The 24,798-nt window shown below is 36.9% G+C and overlaps 1 protein-coding gene across 1 annotated transcript; it reads left to right on the forward strand.

Annotated features, from left to right (window-relative positions):
- Positions 1–1,213: 1,213 nt before the first annotated feature.
- LOC140856283 (uncharacterized) lies at positions 1,214–22,850 on the forward strand. The gene is given in 6 exon segments (XM_073253399.1): positions 1,214–1,261; positions 19,115–19,459; positions 20,900–20,961; positions 21,040–21,571; positions 21,573–21,771; positions 22,516–22,850. Coding segments are annotated over 6 exon segments (1,521 nt in total).
- Positions 22,851–24,798: the final 1,948 nt, after the last annotated feature.

The raw sequence follows: 24,798 nt of genomic DNA on the forward strand, positions 1-24,798 counted from the left end.
TTTTAAGCTTGATTGGGACTCTGTTTCCTATTGAAACGATATTTTTATAATTTTGAAGCTTATATAGCTCCGATTGATAAACCGTTTGTTGCGTCAGAGAGCTGGTGACATCTTGAAGGTGTAAAAAGGTTTCAACAAAGATTTTAGAGAGCTTTTATGAGGATTTTGGGGATTTTTTATGAGAGACTCTTGTACAAGGGTTGAGTGGTGAGTTCCTCTTATGTTTATTTTATTTTATCCTCTCATAGTGAAGCTTGCACGTCCCGTAGAGGTTGGCTTGAGGTTGATCTATGTATTTGTATTATATTTTTTATTTTATTTTTTCTTTCTTCTTGCTGCATCGTGTGGTACTGAATCCTGATGGCACAATAATTGGTATCAGAGCAAGGTGGTGCCAGAGCGTAGGTTGCAGCGGTGGTGATCAAGATAGAAAATAGAGAAGGCAAGCACAATCAAGGTGGAGATCAACATGTTTGATGGAAAGAGCAATTTCTTCTTGTAGCAAGCAAGGGTGAAAGACGTGCTCATCCAACAAGGGTTGATAGATGCTCAGTTATGCGACGAGAAGCCGATTATCATGGAGGTGCAGGATTGGAAGAGGCTCCAGATGCAAGCAATGAGTACAATCCACTTGTACCTAGCGGATGAGGTGGTGATTCATGCGCTTGACGAAATTTCTCTGACGATGCTGTGGTCGAAGCTCAAGGAGTTGTACATGACGAAGTCTCTCACTAACACCCTCTTTCTCTGGAGACAGTTCTACTAGCTGCGGATGATTGAGAGACAGAGTATACAGGAGCATCTCAGCCACTTTCAGAAGATTCTCATCGATCTCCTCAGCATTGGTGAGAAAGTTGAGGAGAAGATCTGGATGCTGGTCTTGCTAGTGTCGTTTTTTCCTTCGTATAAGTCCTTGGTGACTACTCTTCTAGTAGGAAAGAGCACATTCAAGATGGATGAGGTTACCGTGGTGATTCTCCAGAACGAGATTCTTAGGAGGGAGAATCCAGCTTCGAGCTCAGGTGGCAGCTCAGTTTTTATGGTTTTTGGAGGAGCAGGAGGTGGTAGACAGAGTGACAGGAGATCATGGTGAGGACGGTCCAAGTCTAGGATGAGAGACTTGAGCAAGACCAGATGTTATCGGTATGATGAGTTGGGACATCTAACCAAAGATTGCTCTCAACTCAAAGATCAGATGAGGGCTATTACGGCGATGGCCAGTAGTGACTCAGAGGGTGATGTCCTGAAAATATCTGATGAGGTATCTACTTCTTTCCAGCTGTGGATTTTAGATTTTGTATGCACCTATCATGTATATTGCAGAGAGGAGCAGTTCGACTCTCTAGAGAGTAGTGAGGGCACTGTTTATTTGCCGAATGGATCGAGCTGTGTGATCAGAGGCATTGGGATGGTCAGCTGGAGGATACATGATGGTGCAGTGAGGAGATTGGAGGAGGTCTGATACATATCCGATTTCAGACAGAATCTTATCTCACTGAGTAAACTGGATTTGAGAGGTTACAGAACAGTAGCTGGTGAAAGAATCTTGAAGGTGTTGCATGGCGATAAGATTGTTCTAGAGGAGACAAAGAGAATGAGAGGATATTACTATCTGACGGAGAGTCTAGTGCGAGGTGGAGCTTCAGAAGTCAGGAGGAGCTCAGAACGAGGTGGAGCTCCAGATGGAGGTGATCGGACACTAGACGGGAGACTTGGGACGATGAGAGGCGATGTCGTAGGGTGAGATTTCTATTGCTATAAGAGACTTCCCCAAGCAGGTCTTTGGTCAAAGTGGACACAGTCCATGATAGAGATGAGATCGAGCGGTCTGTCTCGACTTCCACATTTGTCCATCTATGAGACAGTAGGCATGCCCTAGGGTGTGGGGGTGAGACAGATCACTGGCTCTAAGAGACAGATGGAGGTTGAATATCGAGTCGAGATGGAGATTGTTAAAAAATATACCTCGAGATTCAATTTACATTGAGTCCACAGTGAGGTTTAGGACAATGAATGGAGTCCAACGAGCCCAAGAACAGTCCAATCGGAGTCCAAACGGAGAAGATACATATGAAAGAAGGATGGCACAATGCACGAGGCAATGACAATCGATGGTGGGCCAGCGGGGACCGACGGAGCGCCGTCCGGCCCGACGGAGATGCATGCGCACACGCCCCAGCACCTGGGCGGGTCCAATGCGGGCCAGTCCAGCATGCAGGCTCCCAGGCTAGCGTCTCCGTGCGGTCCACCGTGGATCGCGGGGCACTAGCGGTCCATGGGACCGGCGTGGACTGAACACGCGGTCCACGCATGGTTCAGACTGCTTTTTGCATGATTGGAGGTCCTAGATCACAGTCGATCATGATCGGATGGTTGAGGATGATTCTGAATTTGATCAGACATGATCAGAGACTGTTTTACGCGATCGAACGACTCTGGTGTGAGCTGTCACGATCGGACCGCCACAGATAATTTTAGGCTTAATTGAAACTCTGTTTCCTACTGAAATGATATTTTTATGATTTTGAAGTCTATATAACTTTGATTGATGAACCGTTTATTGCATTGGAGAGTTGGTGATGTTCTGAAGGTGCAGAAAGGCTTCAACAAAAATTTCAGAGAGCTTTTGTGAGGATTTTAGAACTTTTTTGTAAGAGACTATTGTACAAGGGTTGAGTGGTGAGTTTCTCTTGTATTAATTTTATTTCATTTTCTCATGATGAAGCTTGCACGTCCCATGAAGATAGGCTTGAGGACAATCCACATATTTGTATTGTGTTTCTTATTTTATTTCTTTTTTCTTCCTGCTGCATCATGTGGTACCGGATCCTGATGGCGCAATAGGGAGAACGTCTATCGATGATGGAAGAGGAGATTCGAGAGGAAGCAATTCAATACCTTGAAATTTCATTTCCTTCTTATGGCCCCTTCTTCTTCGACAAACCCTAGATGGCACAGAGTGCTTTCTTTTTCTCCGAAGCGGGAAAACAAACCTGACTGGCAATCGGGGAAAACAATATCTATACACCCAATGCCCATTCGATTTTTGGCTACTGGAGCTCCGATTGTGTTGTTGACCTATGAAAAAAATTGACTAAATTACTCTTACTGGATAAATCAATCGCACAGTACCACCAGTGGGCTCATTGGTCTCCTAATTTGAAGTAAATATTTCATGTTAAATTACTAGTTAGAATTGTAAGTCCTGCCCAAACAATTCTAACTACTATCTACATGTGAATGTTTTCCATCTTTTTAACCCTAAAACACCATTATGCTCCAACATAATTTTGAATATTGAAAACCTTCAATTTAATCTAATATATATATATATGAAAGCAGAAATTGAGAAAAAATATTTTAGCAAGTTAAGCTTTTCACGTAAACATCAACTTATCACCTATAAATACCATATGGATAAAAAAAAACCTACAAAGTATTATAAACTTAAATGAAAAAGAAAAGTATTATAGTATTAAATGATTGAATTGAAGCCCATATACGCGAATTAAATGATGTGATTAAAGTATGATATTATTATATTTTTGTAATTAAAATCCACTCATATATATAACTAAAAATATGGATCGATATCAAAAATTTAGATAGACATTATTTTATCATATTGATTTATTAATCTAAAAAATAATTAATTTTAAAAATAATCAATGATATGAGCTAGAACCGCACATAACGTTTGGGCTCAAAACTAGTTTAAAGTGTAAGATCAAACTATCCAGATTTAGTGGGTTTTATAAAAACCCTGATGAATTTGATCTTGATTAAAATCAAATTAGCAAATATATATTAAATATGAGAATAATCAATATAGTACATCCATGTACAATGCATGCATACTACTTAGTAAATGTTTCAATCCAAACATCGTTGATATGAATTCAATTAGAGTTAGAATTTATTATTGCCATGCATACTACTATTTAATTTAATAGTTATATAATATAATATAATATAATTTAATTTATTTTTATTTTGGATATATATAAATATTAATATTAATTTTATATTATTATTGTTTATGTTGTATAATATAAATGTTTTATATTAGAAAAAATTTTAAGATATTAATATTAATTATTTATATTTTATTTCTATTTCATATTTTATATTTGATGCATTATTTATTATCTTTGTTATTTAATATTTAATATTTAATTTATTTTTCATTTTTTAATCATATTAGTTATTTAATATATTTTATATTTTTTATTCAATACTCTATAATTCATGTTTTTTTTTGTATATGTATTATGCAATACCATTTGTTGATATACGATACATAGCATACCTTTAAATGATAGCTGATATGATATTTTTATTATTTTTTAAAAATAAATTATATATTTATTTAATTATTTATTTTTATTTTATATCATAATAATTGATAATTAATTCATATGAAAGTATTTTACTTGTTATTAGTTTAAATTATAAGCATTGTTAATTGGTTCATCATCAAAAATATCATTCATTTTCATTTTCATGAAAATAAACATTTCTCTCATATCGTCATATCTTTGGATGAAATAATTGTGATTTCAAAGAAAATACGATTCATTCCATCTTTTGTTGTGGTAGCATATATTAGAATAAGATCAAAATTAGAATATTCATTTTATTTCAACATGCATTCTATAAATAAAAAAATTATGTTAGTATTGGTACTTCGTGAATAATTCATTCCATCAATTCTTATATCAACCATATTGAGTTCCATCCTTGGTCCAGTGTTACCAATAATCTATAAGCTCTATAATTTCACTTTGTTTGGTTAAAACACATTAGCTTTGTTTAAAGAGAAATATTACATGAGTACAACTTATCAAATAGCCATCACAATCAACAATTAAGCTACCATAGGCTCCAACATAATGCATAAGAATTGTACATGTTGGGAAAGATCCCTCGTGAGTGCGGAATATGAATCTCCTACCCAGGATCTCAATGTCGGTGATGGTATCGATACCGCAATATAAAAAAGAGATAAAAATATAAAATATGATCAAATACGTAGATCAGCTCAAGGCTTACCTCCATAGGATATGTGAGTTTTACTATGAAATAAAAAAATAAGTACAAAAAAAGATCACATCCTCTCAACTCTCATACACAAATCTCTCTCTTAACAAGAAGCACAACCCTCACAAAAGCTCTCACAATTCTTTTCAAGAGACTTTCTCACTGGCCTGTTGTATCAGGATTCTCAATGCCCCTGGATGCTTCCTATGATGCTCTCGGCTACTACATCATGTCTCAGCTTCTGTCCCTATGCTCACGGCAATTCTCACACTCTCTCAGAGCTCTCAACCATTCCTAGAACACTCTCAGCTAGTCTCTAGCTCTCTTACTTGCTACCTACTGCTTGTGACCACCTTTTATAGGATCCAAAATCGAGTCTAGATCAAAATTAGACTCTTAATAGGACTCAGCAATCCTTGCAAGCTTCCATGGCCATCCGATCACAATCACATCAAGATCTGATCATTGGATCATGCAAAAAACCCCTGGATTGCACGTAGACCGCTCTCTGAGTGAATTAGAACCACCTTATGCATTCGCATGTCGTGCGCTCGTCCGTGCGTGTGTGAGCCATGATAAATAGGCTTTGGACCATGGCGGTCCACGTGCAAGGCATGGATCGTGACTTTTCCCATGGTCCATGATGGATCGCTTACACTCCTGCATGCAGGGCCGCATGACCAACTGGGTCGTGCATGCCCGCGCACTGGCCCAGTGTGCAGTAGGCCATGTGCACTACAATGGGCCTTCGGGCCATATTTTGTGAGCTCCTCTATCTTAGACTACTGTGGATCAAATTCGAAGCACCAAATTTAAACAAATCTTCACCTCAACTTGATATTCGGGCTTCACCTAACTCTGAGAACTTCTATGATGATCTCGCCTCTATATCCCAAGGCAAATATCTGATTGCTTATGGATGGACAAACATGAAAGTCGAGCCAGACCGCTCGATTCTATCTCTGTCATGTGCTGTAACCTGCATGACTTGAGATCTGCTTGGGGTAGCCTCTTAGTGATGTTGTCTTTTATCCTCTCGAGTCTCTTATCTCATGTCCGATCCACCTTCTTTTGGAGCTCTACCTCACACTGGACTCTTATTGGCATCTTTCATGGTAGTCGGCTTCTCTTTGCACAAGAGAACATCGATCAACTTCTGTTGGCTAAGCACATCTTTCATCCTTGCTAGCCATAGGAAGAAATTGCTCTTTCCATCATACCGATTGATCTCCATCTTAAGTGAGCCTGACTTCTCTATCTTCTTCAATCTCAATCAATACCGTCGTAATCTGGACAACCACATGCTCTAATACCATTTATTAGAGAGGATCTCTCATAGGTATGGAATATGGATCTTTCCGCCCAAGATCTCAATGTCGATGATGATGTCGATATCACAACAGAAAGAAAGAAGAAATAAAAATAAAAGACACAATCAAATATATGGATCAACCTAAAACTTACCTCTATAGGGCATACAAGTTTTACTATTAATAAAAAAAATGAGTACAAAAAGAGATCACACTCTCTCAACTCTCATACACCAATCTCTCTCTCAACAAGAAGCACAACCCTCACAAAAGCTCTTACAACTCCTCCAAAGAGACTCTTTCACAGGCTTGTCATTTAAGATCCTCGACGCTTCTTATGATGCTCTCGACCGCTACATCATTCCTCAGTCTCTGTCTCTATGCTCACAGTCAGTCCCATGCTCTCTCAGAGCTCTCGACCATTCTCAGGACACTCTCGACTGGTCTCTAGCTCTACTACCTACTACCTGCTGCTTGTGATCACCTTTTATAGGGTCCAAAACCAAGTCTAGATCAAAATCAAACTCTCAACAGGACTCAGCAACCCCTGCAAGCTTCCATGGCCATCCGATCATGATCGTATTAAGATTTGACCATTGGATCGCATAAAAAAATCTTGGACTGTGCATAGACCGCCCTCTGTATGAACTGAAACCACCCCGCATGCGCCACATGTCGCACGCACGTGAGCCACAATAAACGAGCTCTGGACTATGGTGGTCCATGGTGGACCGTGTTACACTCCTGCACGCACCACACGACCAGCTGGGCCACGTGCACCCATGCGCTGGCCTAACAAGCAGCAGGCCCCATTGGGCTGTGTTCTATAGGCCATGCATGTACTACAGGCCCCTCCTGGGCTGCACACGCTATAATGGGCCTTTGGGCTGTGCCTTCGAGCTGCATTTCATGGGCTCCTCTATCTTGAGCTACTGTGGATCAAATTCGAGATGCCAAATCCCAACAATACATGCATGCTAATTAGTATTCAAACAAAATAAGGGTTCTCTTTGGCTAGGCTATATTAGATAATGGCATAATCTGATGATTAATGAGAATCATTTATCTGAGACAATAATTTTGAAAAAAAAACCATATTTGGTTGGTAGATTTTTTTTAAAACATAATATCAAAAAATATTACTATAATTTGTTGGAAATAATCCTACACAAGAATAGTGACAAAGTCTTAATAATGCTCTTGAATAAATACTTCAAATAATAAATTTTTTCTCGATCCATTTGGTTGCCATTTACGGCTTATTTACATAAATATTGTTAATATTTATTTTTTCAAATGTAGAAATATATTTATATGAGTTAAATTTGATGAATATCTTTAAATTAAGTATATATATTAGAAAATATATTTTCTTATTATTAATAAATTTTAGTACATTTTAGTATGTAAATAAATATTTTAATTATTAATAAATCCTATTTTAGATTTATTAATAATTAATAAATATTTATAAATTATATATTAAAATTAATATTTATTGATCGATATTTTAATATATTAAATATATTTATTATTTATAAATAATATTAATAAATATATTAATATATTTATAAGATTATTATCATATTAATATAATTAATATTAATTATATAATTTAATCAATATAATATCAATATAGAATAAATATTAAAATTCAGGGTTTGGTGCATGCATATGTGTTTCAAAATTTTTATTTTCTAAATACTGCAGTGGAGAATAAGATTAAAATATTTTTAATCTAAATTTTATATGAATAAAAATATAAAATCATATTAATCTATTTCATATGCTGAAATTAATATATGCTGAAATTTAGATTGTGATCAAATTGCATACCTGTTTCGCAATCTCTTTCTTCAAATTTGGATCTGGAAGAGATGAGGCTCTCTGTTAGCCACACAAATATTCGATCTCTATGAGTATCTATTCGGGATCAGTCTGGAACAGTTATCTTTAATCTGAATTTTGGTTCTCCAAAATTCAGCCTACTGAATCTGAATGAAGCCTGAATCATAATCAATATTTGATCTTTCTCTTTGATCTTCTTCTTCTCCTCTTTTTTAGAGTTTCTCCTTACTATGTGCTGCTACCAGATATTAGAAATCAGTAAGGAAGAGGCACCCAAATTTTTTTGGATATGGAACTTCTTGGGACGTGCGTCCCAAGGAAGGGGTCTATAGAACACCCAAGAGAAAAGAAAGGGAGAGGAAGAGAGGGCATGGAGAGAGTCTTTGGGTGTGAGGGACTACTGATTTTGATACTCTAGAGACCTTAAAAGAGGTCCCTTTAAATAGGCATAAGGATTGAATCCTATTCAATCTCATAATACAAGTCCTACTTGCATTAGGATTCTTATTAACTTAAGTTATCCAACTTACATTAGGAAGCCCATTAGGCGTCAACTATTGAAACCCTTGCACCCATAATTAGATATCCTCTTTTGCACCCAAGAGACACCCCATATGATAACCAAAGATCCTCTAATTAATAGACATGTCCAAATTGATCAAATCAAAGTGGCGTCCTATAGAAACTATCAAGGAGATTTATAAGGGACTTGCATCCTTAATTTATGTGATCCATAACCTTAGATACTCAACAATTGAAGTCTCATAAATCTTATTTATATAGATAATTAGCAGATAATTAAGTTAAAATTAACTTATCAAATAAGTAATCCCAACAGAAAGAAAAATTAGGTCCAACTATATGCTAATAAGGTTACCATGAACCCAATGAATTTTTCTAAATCCAATTGACACATCATAAGCTCAATTTCTTATTTCAGGTCTAATCTCTTTATAGTGTGACCTCATAGATTCAATTCTATCTGATAGTGAGACATACAATGATCTCTATCATTATAATAATGGATCAGAATAATTTCACTCTAACTCAATATGGATTGTCGATCTAGAACAACCCTAGTAAGCTCTTACAATCCACTAGTGACACCTAGCAATATGTAGTGGCAACCCAGTAGAACTGAAATGAACCTCTAGATGTAGTTAACATGTGATTCAGTCCCTCTATCGTGAGTCCCGACTAGATGGCAGGTCATAGATAAATCATCAAACTTCAACATCGATCATATGATAGATTCAATCAGCTTAAGTCCATATATGATTCTATGAAAATTTTTTTTCATCAATCACACTGCTATGGCCATAGACTTAAGGACTCAGCCTCTTAAATCTCATGGGACTACTTTCTTTTGCTAGGATCGATAGATCCCATCTTGATGCACACCTCACTTCTACAGTGGATCAACTGTTGCCAACATCCACTATAAGGGCTCATTGAGATTCATGTTGATGTGTCAGTCAAACTTCAGCAGCCTCACTACGAGCAGTAGTATCATCTCAGGTCAAAGGACTAGTCATACAACTGCAGTATCGAGAAAATCACTAACGAGTGAGCAGATATCTATGTGACTTCTCATGTTGGTCACGCTCAGTATTAGTTGTTCTCTAACAACCACTTGCACTCTTGTTCTAGTATCTCTACACTGCAGATTCGAGATCCATCTGTCCGAAGGAAGCGATCTGTACACTGATCTATTCGGATCAATCACCATCTTCATGATGATCCTATGACCAGGAGCAATTTAGAAATTAACCATCAATGACACATGTCTCAAATTCATAACTCTTTGAGAATATGTATCATCATCTTGTTAATCTCTTGGATAATTCATGGACACATAAACATGAATGGTAATATAACTGTCCAATAAGTACAAAATCATATCCTAAAAATATGAAATGTGTCAGTCAAGATTGACTTCTAGGGCATACATCCAATAATTTATAAATAATATTAATCAATATATTAATATATTTATAAGATTATTATCATATTAATATAATTAATATTAATTATATAATTTAATCAATATAATATCAATATAGAATAAATGAGGATATTTCAATCAAGAAATGATATTTTTAATCAATAAATATTTATTGATTATCAATAAATCTAATAGAGATTTATTAATAATTATTAATAAATATTTTTAAAAATATCTTTAAATTAATTATATGTATATTAGAAAATATATTTTATTATTATTAATAAATTTTAATATATTTTGGTATATAAATAAATATATTAATTATTAATAAATTTTATATTAGATTTATTAAGAACTAATAAATATCTATAAATTATTTATTAAAATTAATATTTATTGATCAATATTTTGATATATTAAATATATTTATTATTTATAAATAGTATTAATAAATACATTAATATATTTATAAGATTATTATCATATTAATATAATTAATATTAATTATATAATTTAATCAATATTGTTGGTGTGAGATTCAGCAAAGCATCGGGATGTTGGAATGGATGGCGAGATGGGGTCTCCTGGGATGTGACCTGCAAAAAAATCCCGACCGGAGATTACTCCGACAGGGGCCCTCCGACACTCAAGTCGGAACTCTCTTTCAATAGATGGAGGAACATGAGAGGTAAAGTAATGACGTATCTTTTTCTTTTAGAGTCTCCTTTTGGGCCTCTTTTTATGGATGAAGATGGGTGCTTTGGTTGGTAAGTTAGTTGGCACGATCTCATTCGGCTAAGGCACAATTTACGTGTAGTAATAGAACTATCACTCGAGATTTTTGAGATATGATGGTTGTAATTGTCTTATCAGTTTCATGATAGTTGTTGTCTGGTTGGCATTGAATTTTGAATTGATGTGCTAACTTGATATCATCAAGACGAAGATTGGTCGGCGACGATCAGGAGTCGGATGCCCTGTACTACTTTCAGATGATGAAGTCAAGAATTGGAGGCCCGCTTGATGGAAGGAGATTGGTCGATCGGATGTGATCGGCTGACAACCGTCTTTTGATCAGATTAAGCTAGCTATTCGGGTATGCTGTTTACTTATCAGCCTAGCCTATAGGAGTCGATCACTGAGGAGATATCAGCGGTCATGTGTGAAAGTTATCAAGCGATAGTCGGTGAGTCTTCATCGGCTCAGGATGCTAATTGAATGAATATCGAAGACTAGTCGGTGATAGAGTGACGGTGATTATGGCCAACTACGGATCGATGAGGGCTTTAGCTGGTAGGCTTACCAGGTTTGATATCTTGGGCCTTGGGCTTCTTCATATCATCAGCCCATGCAAAGTTTCTCCCAACAAATATAATATCAATATAGAATAAATGAGGATATTTCAATCAAGAAATGATAGTTTTAATCAACAAATATTTATTGATTATCAATAAATCTAACAAAAATTTATTAATAATTATTAATTAATATTCTTAAATTATTTATTAAAATTAATATTTATTGATAAATATCTTAATATATTAAATATATTTATTATGTATAAATATTATTAATCAATATATTAATATATTTATAATATTAACATCATATTAATATAATCGATATTAATTGTATAATTTAATCAATATAATATCAATATAATATAAATGAGGATATTCCAATCAAGAAATGATATTTTTAATCAACAAATATTTATTGATTATCAATAAATCTAATAAGAATTTATTAATAATTAATATATTTATTTATATATCAAAATATAATAAATTTTTTTTGTAATAATAAGTATTTTTTAAAAAATATATGATTAAGTTTAAGTGTTTATTAACTCATGTAAATATATCTCATTATTTGAAATAGCTAATATTAACAATGGTGATATAAGTGGATCATAAATAGCTAATAAATAGATTGAAAAAAATATTATTACTTGAATAATTTTTTCAAATATATTATTAGAAGTGTGGCAATACTTTCGCATAAAATTGTATCCAACCAAATATAATAATTTTTTGATATTATATTTCAAAGTATTTTTTTCACCAATTAAATCGATAAAATTTATTTTCTATAATAATCATTTTTCCAAATAAGTAGTTCCTAGAAATTATCGGACTATTTGATATACCCCAAAACATATAGGACTCATAATTTATTCTACCATTTTTTTATCTATTTTTTGTTTAATATGGTAATTTGGTATCTATTTTAGTTGTGGCTTAATTACTTTAAAAATTTTTAATTTTTTAAAAATTTTTATTTTTATCCTAAACTTTGATTCATTGCAATTAGATCATCAAAATTTTAAAATATTATAATTTCTTCCTAGTTGATATTTTTGTTTAATATTGTGATGGAAATGGTCACATACTATGATGTGACATGTAGTAAAAGCTGATGTGAAATCTTTATAAAATCTTTCTTCTTCTTTTTTCTTTCTAGCTAGGTTTTCTACTTCTCACTCTATATTTTTTTCTTTACCACTAACTCTTCTAAAATTTCAACACCTCCTACACCACCATTAGTATCTCTACTTCTATCATCATCAACTTTAAAATCTCCACCATGACCACCACCATCAAGATCATCTTTAATATCACTACCACCCGTTATGACCCTTAAGAAGTAAGCCATTTTCATGGAGTATATACTAGGAAAGCAAATCTCTCTTATATAATAGCACATCAAAATATGAAACTTCTTTAACCATACTAAGCCCATGTATTTGTCTCTTCCCTAAACATCAAGAATAGGAGGTACAAATGGTCGGGGTTTTGGTGAAGAAAGTGGTGGAGGGAAAGAGTTTAGACCCTAGCTAGAAGAGAAGGAAAAGAGAAAAGGAGTTTAAACCCGAGCTAAAAGAGGAGAAAAAGGAAAGAGGAGTTTAGAATTTCACATCAGCTAGTTTCATGTCATATTAACTTCCACTATGTATCATATAATATCATGTGACCATTTTCGTTATGATTTTTAGATGGAAGTAGTACCAGGAGAGAAAATATAATATTTTAAAAATTTGATGATTTGATTATAATGAATCGAAGTTTCGGATTAAAATGAAAACCCCCAAAAATTTAAGATTTTTAGAGGCCGGTTGGTTAGAAGTAATTTGACATGAAAAAATGATTCCCATATTAGATTACCATGTTTGGTATGAAAAAAAAAAAAGAGATAATAAAAAAAGTTGGTGGGCTCTATGCTTATTTTTCAGAGAGAGAAGATAAAACAAATACTATAAGGGGGTTGATATTTGATAACTTTTCAAATGATAGTAATCCATATTTGATAAGAATACCTTCAATAAAGCTGTATATATAATTATTAAATTTGTTCATATATCTTTCTAAATTCATTCAATAAAGTGCTTTTGTAAAAAAAATAAAATAGAGATAGTATTATGTAAAAAACTATAGGATTATGGTCATTACATAAAAATTAATTGAAAATGATAATACTATTTTAGTATTAAAAAATTATTTTATGTTTAATGGTATATTTATAAATTTAGCAATATTTCAATGTAGATTTACTTTCAATCAAATATAGTAATTTTTTTTAATATTATTTTTTGAAATAATTTTTTTCATCAATCAAATATTGTAATTTTTTTTTTATAATTAATAATTTTAAAAAATTATCTGACGCATCCTAAGTAAATGGATCTTTAAATTAATTAAGTCTTTTTCATGCTAGAGTGGGCCCTAAGGATAATATCGGAAGAATAAAAAAATAGATAACCTTTTGTCCGTGCTCATCATTTCATTTGCCTCCGATTCGACCGCGTGTGGCCTCATTTCTTTGGTAACTCTTCCTCTCCTCCAATAGCTCTATGTCCCGCTCCCTCCCTTGCTTTTCTTTTCTAGCAGTTTCTCTCTGTGCACGCAAATGCCTCGATTCGAGAGATTCTGACGGCATCTTTCGCTTATGAAATGCTCCAAAATTCCTTCTTTTCTTTACTAAAGTCTGGAATGATTCAGGCTTTTGGCGAAGCATTTATAGTGAGGTATTTGGTTTAGGTTCATACACTACTCAACTGTTGCCATTTCGGTCTAGAATTTTTTTTTCTCTTTTTACATGATTAATACTATTACTTATGTGCTTCTAAGGTTTTGATGATATCTTTGCATCATATTTTTTATTTTACAGTCTAGGGTTGAAGATTTTGACATGTTGTCACTGAATTGCTGGAGAAATTGAGCTCCTATTTAATGTGGTTCTAAAAAACTTGCTGTTGAGAGAGGCCTTCTTCAGGCACTAGGTGGGCATTAAAGTGGGATAAAAAGTACTCCTTTTTGATGTCTACAAGGCATAGCTAACACGGGGTCTCTTTGATGCATGGCCATAAAGCCACAACGGTTTAACATGATGAGTAGAGATTGATCTATGGCCGGAATGAGCCCTTCCGGCGGGCAAGCTCGAGCATCTCGCCGCACCTATTGAGGAGATGGGACTACCGGTTTCACTATGAAGGATTGTCATATGGGTCACTAGGCGATAGTGGAGGTGCTGTATGTTGTGGATCATCTCTCTCTTCAAACAGTAAGGGAAGCCAAAGCTAGGGGAGGGGTGCGACCATCAATATTCTACTTTAGATGGTGCTATTTCCTATGTAAGCAGCCCTTTTGATAGCTTTCAAAATCAGTAGTTGATACCACCAACTATGCAGAGGGTCAAGATTGAAGAATCTATTGTATGCTGCATTGGTGGTATTTGTGAAACTCTGCCCTCCTTGCTGAGTAATTATATTTGTGGTATGTTCTGATAAAAAATAAATTTATTTTCTTTTTTTTTTTTTGGTTTACCTAGTTATGCATTGTTCCTTATAGACTTTGTTACATTGATGTTTAAGGAGTGACTTGGAGGGTGGTTCAAGTTTGAATTTTTAATGTTTGTTGAGCAAACCAAATAATGAAAATGCTTACCGTCCAGACTTAATTTTAAGAAATGACAAAGGATTGATGCTTAGTTTGGCACCCTTGTTACTCTTGATTCTTTCGTATTTATATGATTGCAAACTGTGTAGCCATTGAGGTTGGTTTTCCTTCTTCCATAGTGTACCTATCTTGCCTATGTTTCCATGAGTAGCAATTCAGTATTAATTCATGTAGAATTGATGATAGGTCAAGAGTTGATTATGGAAGTCCTAGCTTTGGTAGATCATTCTTTGATCCATGATGCTCGATCTTATGGAGGCAGAATTGTATGTTAGGGTTAAGTTCTAGCAATCAACAGAAATTGTCTAAACTATTAACTGATACTTATAATTTTTATTGTGATTTATTTGGAGTGCTGCTGTCAGAAATGATCTTCTAGGCGTTTAAAATTCCTATATAAGGTTCCTGCCCATCCCATAAGAAGTATTTAGGGATTAAACACCTTTCTGAAATGAAATTTTACCCTCATTTTTCCTAAACTTTGAATATGTTTAAAAAGCATTTTTTGAATTGGGTGCTGAGGTGAGGTGGCCGTTTTTTTTGAATGTGGCAGGTCCCAAGAGCCGAAGGTGTGGCAGGGTTGGACAGGATATTAGGCAAGGATTTAGAGATTCAGCATCAGAGTTTGGGAGATCTCTCATAGTTAAAAAGAGGGATAAATGTGTATAATAGTGGGAAGCTTAGGTGATGGCTGAAACAGTTTGATCAATGAGCAAGCCTCAAAAAGTTTGTTCTAGCTCAGTGGTCGAACACTGCTTTAACCATTTTGATTTCCTATTTAGCTGTCTAAACTCCATTTAAATTTGTTAAGATGTTTAAATGTCGATAGGTGGCCTCTCCATTTGACCACACTGGCCTTTAGGATAAATCTATATGAATGTTGGCTTAACAGAAGGAAATTACTTCTTGAAGGCTAACATTTGGTTAGTTAGGAAATTATATCAAAGACAGCTATCTAGTAATTGAAGGGATAATTGCCCATTCAATGGAAGCAGCACACAAGGCATCTATTTCTTTCATCTTGCTTGCACTAACAAATTGAATTTTGAGGGTTATTAGTATTGTACCTGAAAATATGTCAGCTCATGTGATGACAATTGGGACGACCTATTTTTTTGTTCCCATTTTGATTTGCAATACATGCCAGCAGGGTATGGTAAAATGCATGCCACTATGCATCCATTGCCTCATGTATGGCATGCATGGCTAGTGGAAGCACATTTCCCCCCAAGTGACTTGGCCCGGATGAGAAAACCTAATTATGGGTCAATATTAACAATTTTTACATGTAAGGATATTTGTTTCATTATCGTGATGTCTAATATTAAAGGGATATTGTGCCACACTTTTTGTAGCAATGTGGGTACCAATACGTAGCCCTCACAATTGATTAAATGGCAATATCTTACTTTTTTTTTTTGTTACAAGTGAATCATTTGGAAGATATAAAAACTTGCGAAACATCATGATTAACTTGATTGCTTATAAACTTGTGGTAATTTAAGACCTTAAGCCCACAATTTAATAAGAAGGTAGGTAAAGAGTGAGGATATATAATCGTGTTTTATTCCCAAACTTTCTACTTCATGAATACCAGTATGAATTGGCAAACAGGTAATAGTTGTTCTAAAATTATGCATCTACTTACAGTTGAACTCAAGAAGGGAATGCTCGGTTGCATAAAGGTGCATGATTTTACAATTGACATTAACCTTTCAAATTAAAGAATTCTCATGACTTGGCGAACTTCATGCTCATCCGGAAGCAACTTAAGACTACGGTTTCATGATAACATTAACTCGTCAATAAAGGAACATGATACATGATTTATTCTAATGATTGTTTTATATCATCTATCAATATCATGAAAGGACATGTCTACCAAAAGTCAGGATGTCTAACATGTCTTTCAGTTCTTGGAATTAACCAGTACTTGGAGATCATATTAATGATTCATCTCCAATTAAGATTTTAACGGCTGGCCATTATGGTCAACATGTATCAGATTGGGGAGACGTTGGCATGGGTCACTTATGCATGCCGAGCTACTGTCTGTATTGGTGGACTATCAGACCATAGTGCATTATATGAAACTGTGCTAGTGCATTACAATTCATCTTCGTTTGGTACCTAGCTAAGATTCAAAACACTTGTCTTTTTTTATTAGCTAATTGCCTTAGAGAGGAAATGGGAGGTTTTTTTTTGGCTATGAACAGCCTGACGCAGTATGCAGAGAATTAAGAAGAAAAAAATATTCTTTACATGAATATTGTTTGCTTACATTAAACAAAGAACTATCGCCCATTTGAGTTGAATATAGAAGATCTAGACTCCATCAAAATAAGGTCAACATTCTGGCTCAGAAACAAAGTCTAGATTTTTGGGGTTTGGTCAAAGACTATAGGTCGAAGACTCAAAATAGTGTCTTTGTAGATGCTAGCAAATTTCTCAAATTCTTAACAGTTCATAAACTTTATCATCCAAAGATTGGCAATACCGGAAAATCCAGTAAGAAAAGTCTTATATCTTTGTCACCAAAATTTTCGAATCTTAATCTCTCAAAAAATGTTTCGAGAATTTTATGAATGATTTGTCCCTATTTTTATCATAGATTGTCATTAATGCTAATACATTGTCGGGTTTGTCACATCATCTAAGATGACATGTATGCCTGCCCACCTCTCATCATTGGGCATGTTACATCTATTGATCAAGCTATCTTATAATTGTCTTTGAGTGCTCATGAAAGATTTCTTCTAGCAACACCTAGGTAGGATTAATACATTGTGTGCTAACTTGTATTGCTTGGACAATTTGTTTTTCATGATTGTTGGGATGCTGAGACTTAAAGACAATTAGACATAACATGAAATGTTTAAGTCCCTAGCAATAATTGGGCCAGGCGAATGATTAAATACCTAGCATCCAGCTAACACCTGTTGGTTTGAGCCAGGGTTGGCTCAATTTGGGGCCTGAAATCCGAGGGTCAAGCTTGGATTCAGACCAACTTTCACAAGGCTTGAGCCCAACTAGGCCCAATATAGCCATTATAGCCATGTAAAACTCGATCAATGCCTCGATAAAAAGAAAGAGGGAATGAAGGATAGGGATGGGGTGCTTAGCTTCTAGCCTCTTGCTTGAGCTGGAGAAGAAGAGTGGTATAATGATGAGAGTAAGGTCTTGGCAAGGGTGATGAAGGTTCTGATAGAGGTAGTGATTGGGGTCTGGGAATGAGGCTATGGATCCACTGAGGCAAGTGACTAGAGAAAGAGAGATAGGGGTGGTATGTAATAGCGTAAGAAGAAAACTCTCCTGCGCAATGCAAGGATAGGGTAGATGATAAGAATGAAAATAAATGTTATCAGCAAGGTGAGGGGGAGAAGTGAATAGAAATAGATCTGGGGCTGCCATTACTCTTTTCTTTATTCTCTTAAAGGCTTAGAGGTAGGAACTAAGTATGATATATTAGATGTTTCCAAGTTCTCAAGCAAGGCTGAACTATGATTTAGCTAACATCGGCCTGACCTGAGTTCGAGTTGGGTTGTAGAAATTGAAACTGGCCTAGCCCGTTGTCTTTGGAATAAATACCTATTCTACGTAAACACCAGCCTGTGTTGGAAGTGACTATCGAACACTTGCTCGGATGGTATCACCCCTTGCCACTCGGGCAAAGGGGTGAGGTTTCAATTCCAAGTGGTGTTGGACCCTGCTTCGACCTCTAATTAACAGAGCGCAGACTGCGCCAACTTTGACTCGGTCTGCCAGGGGGCCTGGTCTCTAGCCTAGGTGGGTGGGGCAGGTAAGGCTCTGGTCCAAGTTTGGTCTGTAGAATTCTTGACATTGGAAACCCTTACTTAAATTTTTTGTCATTCATTGGAATAAATGATTACCATATACAAACAAGTAATACATGCATCTTGTACAAATGGAATTAAAGATTGTGATGTTTCGCCACAATCAATGCATTACGGGCTCATGAATATAAGCATTTTGACTAAAAGAATTATGCCCAGGCTTGTCTCTTTGGAAGAATACACCGTGCCATAGGCTTTTGTTTGTCTTGGAGACGTGGTAGATCCCATGGCACTGCTTTCTGGCTGGCTGCCTGGCCGGTCTATACTGTAGAAATGCAGGAATGCTGTGTGTCAATTTTCTTGATGCTTAACAATTCAAACTTGACTCAAAATATTCCATTGTTAACTGTAAGAGATGAAGGCTGGATCCCGATTTTGTATTCTGACAGCATTTGTTTTCACTGGCTTAGAGATGAGATAGAGAAGATTGATCAAGGAATGTCAAGGAAAGAAGGTTCTGAGACAGTGAAGCCTTCAGATGTGTCATTTCCTCAAAAATGGAAGGTGGCATAATTATTGGCTGTTTGTGGAATGCAATTTGTGAACCTTTTATATTTTTTGGCCGTTTCTGTCAAGGTTGTGTAACTAAGGAATTGAGGCTGAGTCTGGTAAGGGACTAAGAAAAATTGGGATAGCAAAATTGTGCTTATGTGAATAATTATACCATAAGTTATTCCCTTTTTTTTTTTCCCCCTTTATGGGCTACAATATTTGAAATAACTTTCGGAAGAGGTTTTGTGGTCCAAAACAATTAACTAATAGGCATTGATGATAGTTTTATGTTAGGAATAGCTTATGACAACTGCCTGTTGGAATAGTTATGCCTGGCATAAGCATTTTTGACCAGCATAACTATTCCCTGCTTATTCTTATTTTCTAAAAGCAGTTTGGCAGGCATCGGGCTTAATCCAAGTCTTAAACCTGCTTTATTCCCCAACCAAATGCTGTCTCAGAGAATACTACGGCAGTGTTTAGTTTTAAATACAGAAAGTACTGAATAAGATGTTGCACCAGTTTACCAATTGAGTCATATACTCAAAATCACTTTTGATTAAGTTGTTGTAGTAGTTTACCAAGGAATATTTTTAAAATCATGAGGAGCAATCGAGGTTATTGAACATGTGTTGTTGCCACTTCCAAAGGATTATGTTGATGTTTGCGCTTAGGTTTAGCATGCATAACATGATGATTATGTTGAAATCTTCAAGGTGAGGGACAATCGATCATTTCAGGAATTGAGCTGCAGCATTTGAAGCTCCTTTTCAGCTTTTGAATCTCACTTTTTGCTATCTTGTTTATATTGCACTATGCTTCAAAGTTATAATACCAATTTGTTCCTCATTAGTCAATGGCCATGTCCTGATGGTATATTTGTAATTTTTGTGACTTGAAGCCAAACATCTCTCCAGTGTATGAATGTGCATGGTGAATTATATTGCAATTGGTCGACAGTTTCCAATTTTGGGTTACATTCATTATCTCTTGATTAACATATTACATATATGGGTTACATGAAATGCTTCTTTGTTAGATCTTTAGTAGTTGAGGCCTCAATATTTTGGCCATAACTTTGATTCAAGATTTGTGGGGCCATTAGCTTTGGGAGTAAATCTGATTGACCCATTAGCAGTCTTTTTACAATGATATGACGCTGTAGGCACCTATTTCATGAATATCTATGGGTAAAAAAAAAAAAAAAAAACCATTTGGTCCACATCCAAAGGTTCAACAATAAGTATGTAGTCCAACTGTATATTCTTGTTAATGTACAAATTATGATTTTATGATTAGCTTGTAGCTGGTTTTTAAAGATCTCACCCTCCTATAACTTACTATTTTTTCTATATATCTGACATGCACATTTGAATATTCCTGCATTTTAGATTGGCGATAATATAACCTGTTTCTCTTGACTGAAGATTGTGTTCCTTGTGTTTGTTGAAGGTTGTTCTATTGTTCTATGAGAACCAGTGCCGGAGCACCTGGTCTGCTCACAGTTTGTGGAGGTACCTCGACTGTGCTCTCGATGTTAGAATATTTTCCCCATCAGACACCTCAATGTGTGACATTTGATTCATTTGTAGGGAACTTCAGGACTGCCATTTAGTTCTGGTTCTACTTCCTCTTGTTCAGATGGCAGTGAATATGATCCTACTAGAAGTCATGCTTCTGCTCACCGCAACTTCTCAAGCTGCTGTTCTTTCATGTCCAATCCTATTCACCCTCTCTGTTTCCCCGACCATACACTTGGCTGTGAAGAAGGTCATGGTTCTGCTTCTACCACACACCAATAACAGTCAACACAAGTGCTCATGGAGCTTCGGTCTCCTGGGTTCTCGGAGAATGTGGGCAACACTCAAACAGAATCGGTGCAGTGGATTAGTCGTAGTAGCTTGGACATCACCGATGTTTCTGAGCTATAGCTCGGAATTTGATTCTTTGTGTCCATACAACAATAGGTATGGAGATGCCAACTGTGGTCTTTGTGAGAGGCTACTGTCACAGAGGTCATCATGGGGTTCTTGCTGTATTGTTCGTGGTGGAGATACGCCAATAGCAGGTGTTCTTTCATGTTGGCATGTCTATCATGCTGAGTGCTTAGAATGTAATACCCCTTAAGTTGCAGAAACATGACCCACCTTGCCCACTATGTGAAAAGTCAGAGGAGAATGCTTCAGAGCAGTGGGTACTTTGCAGGTTAAAGAATGAAATCCCAAGGTTAAGGTCACTTGGGGAGGAAGGACCTTCTTCAAGAGTTTGGAGCTGTGTTCAGGCGGGAGATTGTGTAGAAGGGGCTCTGTATGCACCAAAACAGAGTAGCATGATGCTATCGAGCTGGAGCTGCCACAAAAGAAATCTGTCGTTGAAGGAAAATTTGGGCAAGGAATGGGCCGACAACTCAAAGAAGAGCAGGTTCTCTTCGCCGCATATGTTCCATGGACATTATTGAAAAAAATTGACTGGCCTTCATTTACCGATCAATCTCCAAAACAGTTTGATCGACATCCGACTCTAACCCACCAAACGAACAGATGATTCTGAAAGCAACTACCGACTATATATCGGCTGAGCAGGCCGATACTATTTTCAACCGACCGATCGAACTCTCCTTATCGATCCAGATCGGTAAGCGATCGATGTTCGGACTCTACAGACAACAGATTACTTTGACCGTTGGTATTTTAGAGTTACTAACCGACAACTGACCCAACGCATAATCGGCCGACTCATTCAAATATATCATAATCGTCACGGACGGTTACTCCACTGATACCGCGGCGTAATCCATGGAGATTAATAACCCATTATGAGATTACCATCCTGTAATTCTACGCCGCTAAATGCGAGACCATATCCGACAGTTACGACGATCTACTCTATAAAAAGGAGGTAAGGTAACAAATTTTGGGAAGCTAATTTTTATACGTTGAGCTTTATCTTCGTTTTCATTCTACTGTTGTCCAGTCTTCTTCTCTGACTTAAGCATCGGAGGATCTCCGTCGGAGACAACTCCGGTCAGTGTGGACTTCATTTTACAGGTGCTCGTTTTTGACAAACAGGCGATGAGGAGATTGGCAGCAACAGATTTATGCGCCAGGTATGGGAAGACAGCGGCAAGAAGGAAACTCGCAATGATGAGAATCAGAGCTCAACGATCAACGGCAACCAGCTCGACAAGACACTCTTCCCATCGAAAAGAGACCTCTCCCCTGCCTTCGGTAGCAGAGCCCAGTTCTTCATGTCCCATGGTTACCACAGACGTTCAGATTGCTGCGATCATGCAACAAATGAACGTCCCCGCGGAGGCAGTCAAAAGCCTCTAACAATAGCAAATTCAGCCACCACAACCGCCGGCGGAGCAACCGGTGGCGTATTCAGCACCTTTCAAGCATAGCCGCCATCATCCGCGATGATCTCCATCTTCTTTACCAGAGCGACGATCTCGGCTCTCTCAACGGGATGAGCAGCGGCACTCGTGGCATTCTTGACGTGCCACCCACCATTCATAGCGCCCCTTTCCTTCCCAGTTAGATCGAGCAAGGAAGGGGAAGCGACCGTAAACACCGTCTACCTCTAATTCATCGGGAGGATCAACCTCCGGAGTCTCTCACCATCAGCGGTTTGAAGACTACGAACTTAAGTTCGAGAAAATCGACCACCGACTCGCCCAGCTCCAGACAGACAGTCATAAATCGTTAAATGACTTCGATTTTCATACCGTCCAACCTCTCTTCCGACTTATTTTGAACGAATCGATTCTGACTCGATTCAAGATGCCGCATGTGGAGCCCTATGACGGTTCCACTGACCCAATTGATCATCTCGAGAGCTATAAGGCTCTTATGACAATCCAGGGAGCAACCGACATCCTCCTGTGCATCAGCTTCTCAGCTACATTTCGGAAAGCTGCTCGGACCTGGTACTCTGGACTTCGGTCGGAAAGTATCCACTCCTTCGAACAGCTGGAACATTCCTTCGTGGCCTATTTCAGCACCAGTCGGAGGCCGCCACGAACTTCGGATAGTCTTTTTTCGATCAAACAAGGAGAGATCAAAATACTCCGAGATTTCGTGATCCGATTTAACACGGCCACGCTCGAGGTCAGGGACCTCAATGAAGACATGACCATATCAGTCATGAAAAGAGGTCTGAGGGGATCTCGATTCACGTACTCACTGGATAAGACTCTCCCTCGGACGTACGCTGAATTTTTGGAGTGCACGTACAAATACATGTGCGCGGATGAAGGAGCTTCTGATTGACGCCAGACAGAAGGCAAGGGTTAGAAGAAGAAGAAACAGAAGAAAGAAGAAGCTCTGACTGAATCAAATCGGCCACCTATCGATGAATGAACTTCGTCTCGACGACGGAGTTTGAGGTCGAACTACGACAGGTATGACTCCTACACTCCTCTCTCTGCTCCTCGTGCGCAAATTCTTATGGAGATTGAAGGAGCAGAATACCCATGACACCCTCCACCGATGAGAGCACCATTGAGGGGCCGCGATCGGAAGAAGTACTATCAGTTCCATCGTGATCATGATCACAATATCGAATAATGCATCCAGCTCAGGGATGAGACAGAGACCCTGATTCAACGAGGCTACCAAGAGAAATATCGGAGGGACCCACCAACTCAACCTCCTGCAGATCGATGACTCTAGTCGACTGAGGAAGCTGTGAATAACCAGCCGACTGCGGGAGTCATCAACATGATCTCCAAACAGCTGGATCGGAGGGCAACTTTCGATGAGGAGTCGACGAAGCGACTGCAGCTCCATAATGTAATAACTCCCTTGGAAGATGATGTTCGAGGAATTCAAACTCCTCACAATGATACTGTTATTGTTTCGACAATTAGCTAATAAGACTTCTTTCCGAATGCAATCACTCGGAGGATCAACTGCTTTGGTGTCGACTATATTTCGATCTTTTTGCAAAAATCGACATCCCGACTGCAATTTTAAAACGACACCGAATATATTTCAGCTTTCACTGTAAAAGCTAGAAGATTGACGATCTCGATATCGAATATACTTCGGCTTTCACTGTAAAAATCAGAGGATCGACTATCTCGACACCGATGACATACCGGTTCCCCCAAAGAACCTATCTATCAACTTCAACTGGAGGCCAGCGCCGGTGACACAGATCCTCTCTACAAAAGTCACGCTGCCCCCATAATCAGCTCTCCATTGAAGCAGCTGGCTAATTTGCCGACTTAGTATCAACTAAGAAAGGTAAAATGCCAAGATGATCAAGGTCGGATTGAGACTACACCGACACGACCATGATTGGTCGAGGGATTACCAACATCAACGGGAGGCCAACGCCGGCAACAA

Source organism: Elaeis guineensis, chromosome 3, assembly GCF_000442705.2.
Source record: "Elaeis guineensis isolate ETL-2024a chromosome 3, EG11, whole genome shotgun sequence".
Lineage (NCBI taxonomy): Eukaryota > Viridiplantae > Streptophyta > Magnoliopsida > Arecales > Arecaceae > Elaeis > Elaeis guineensis.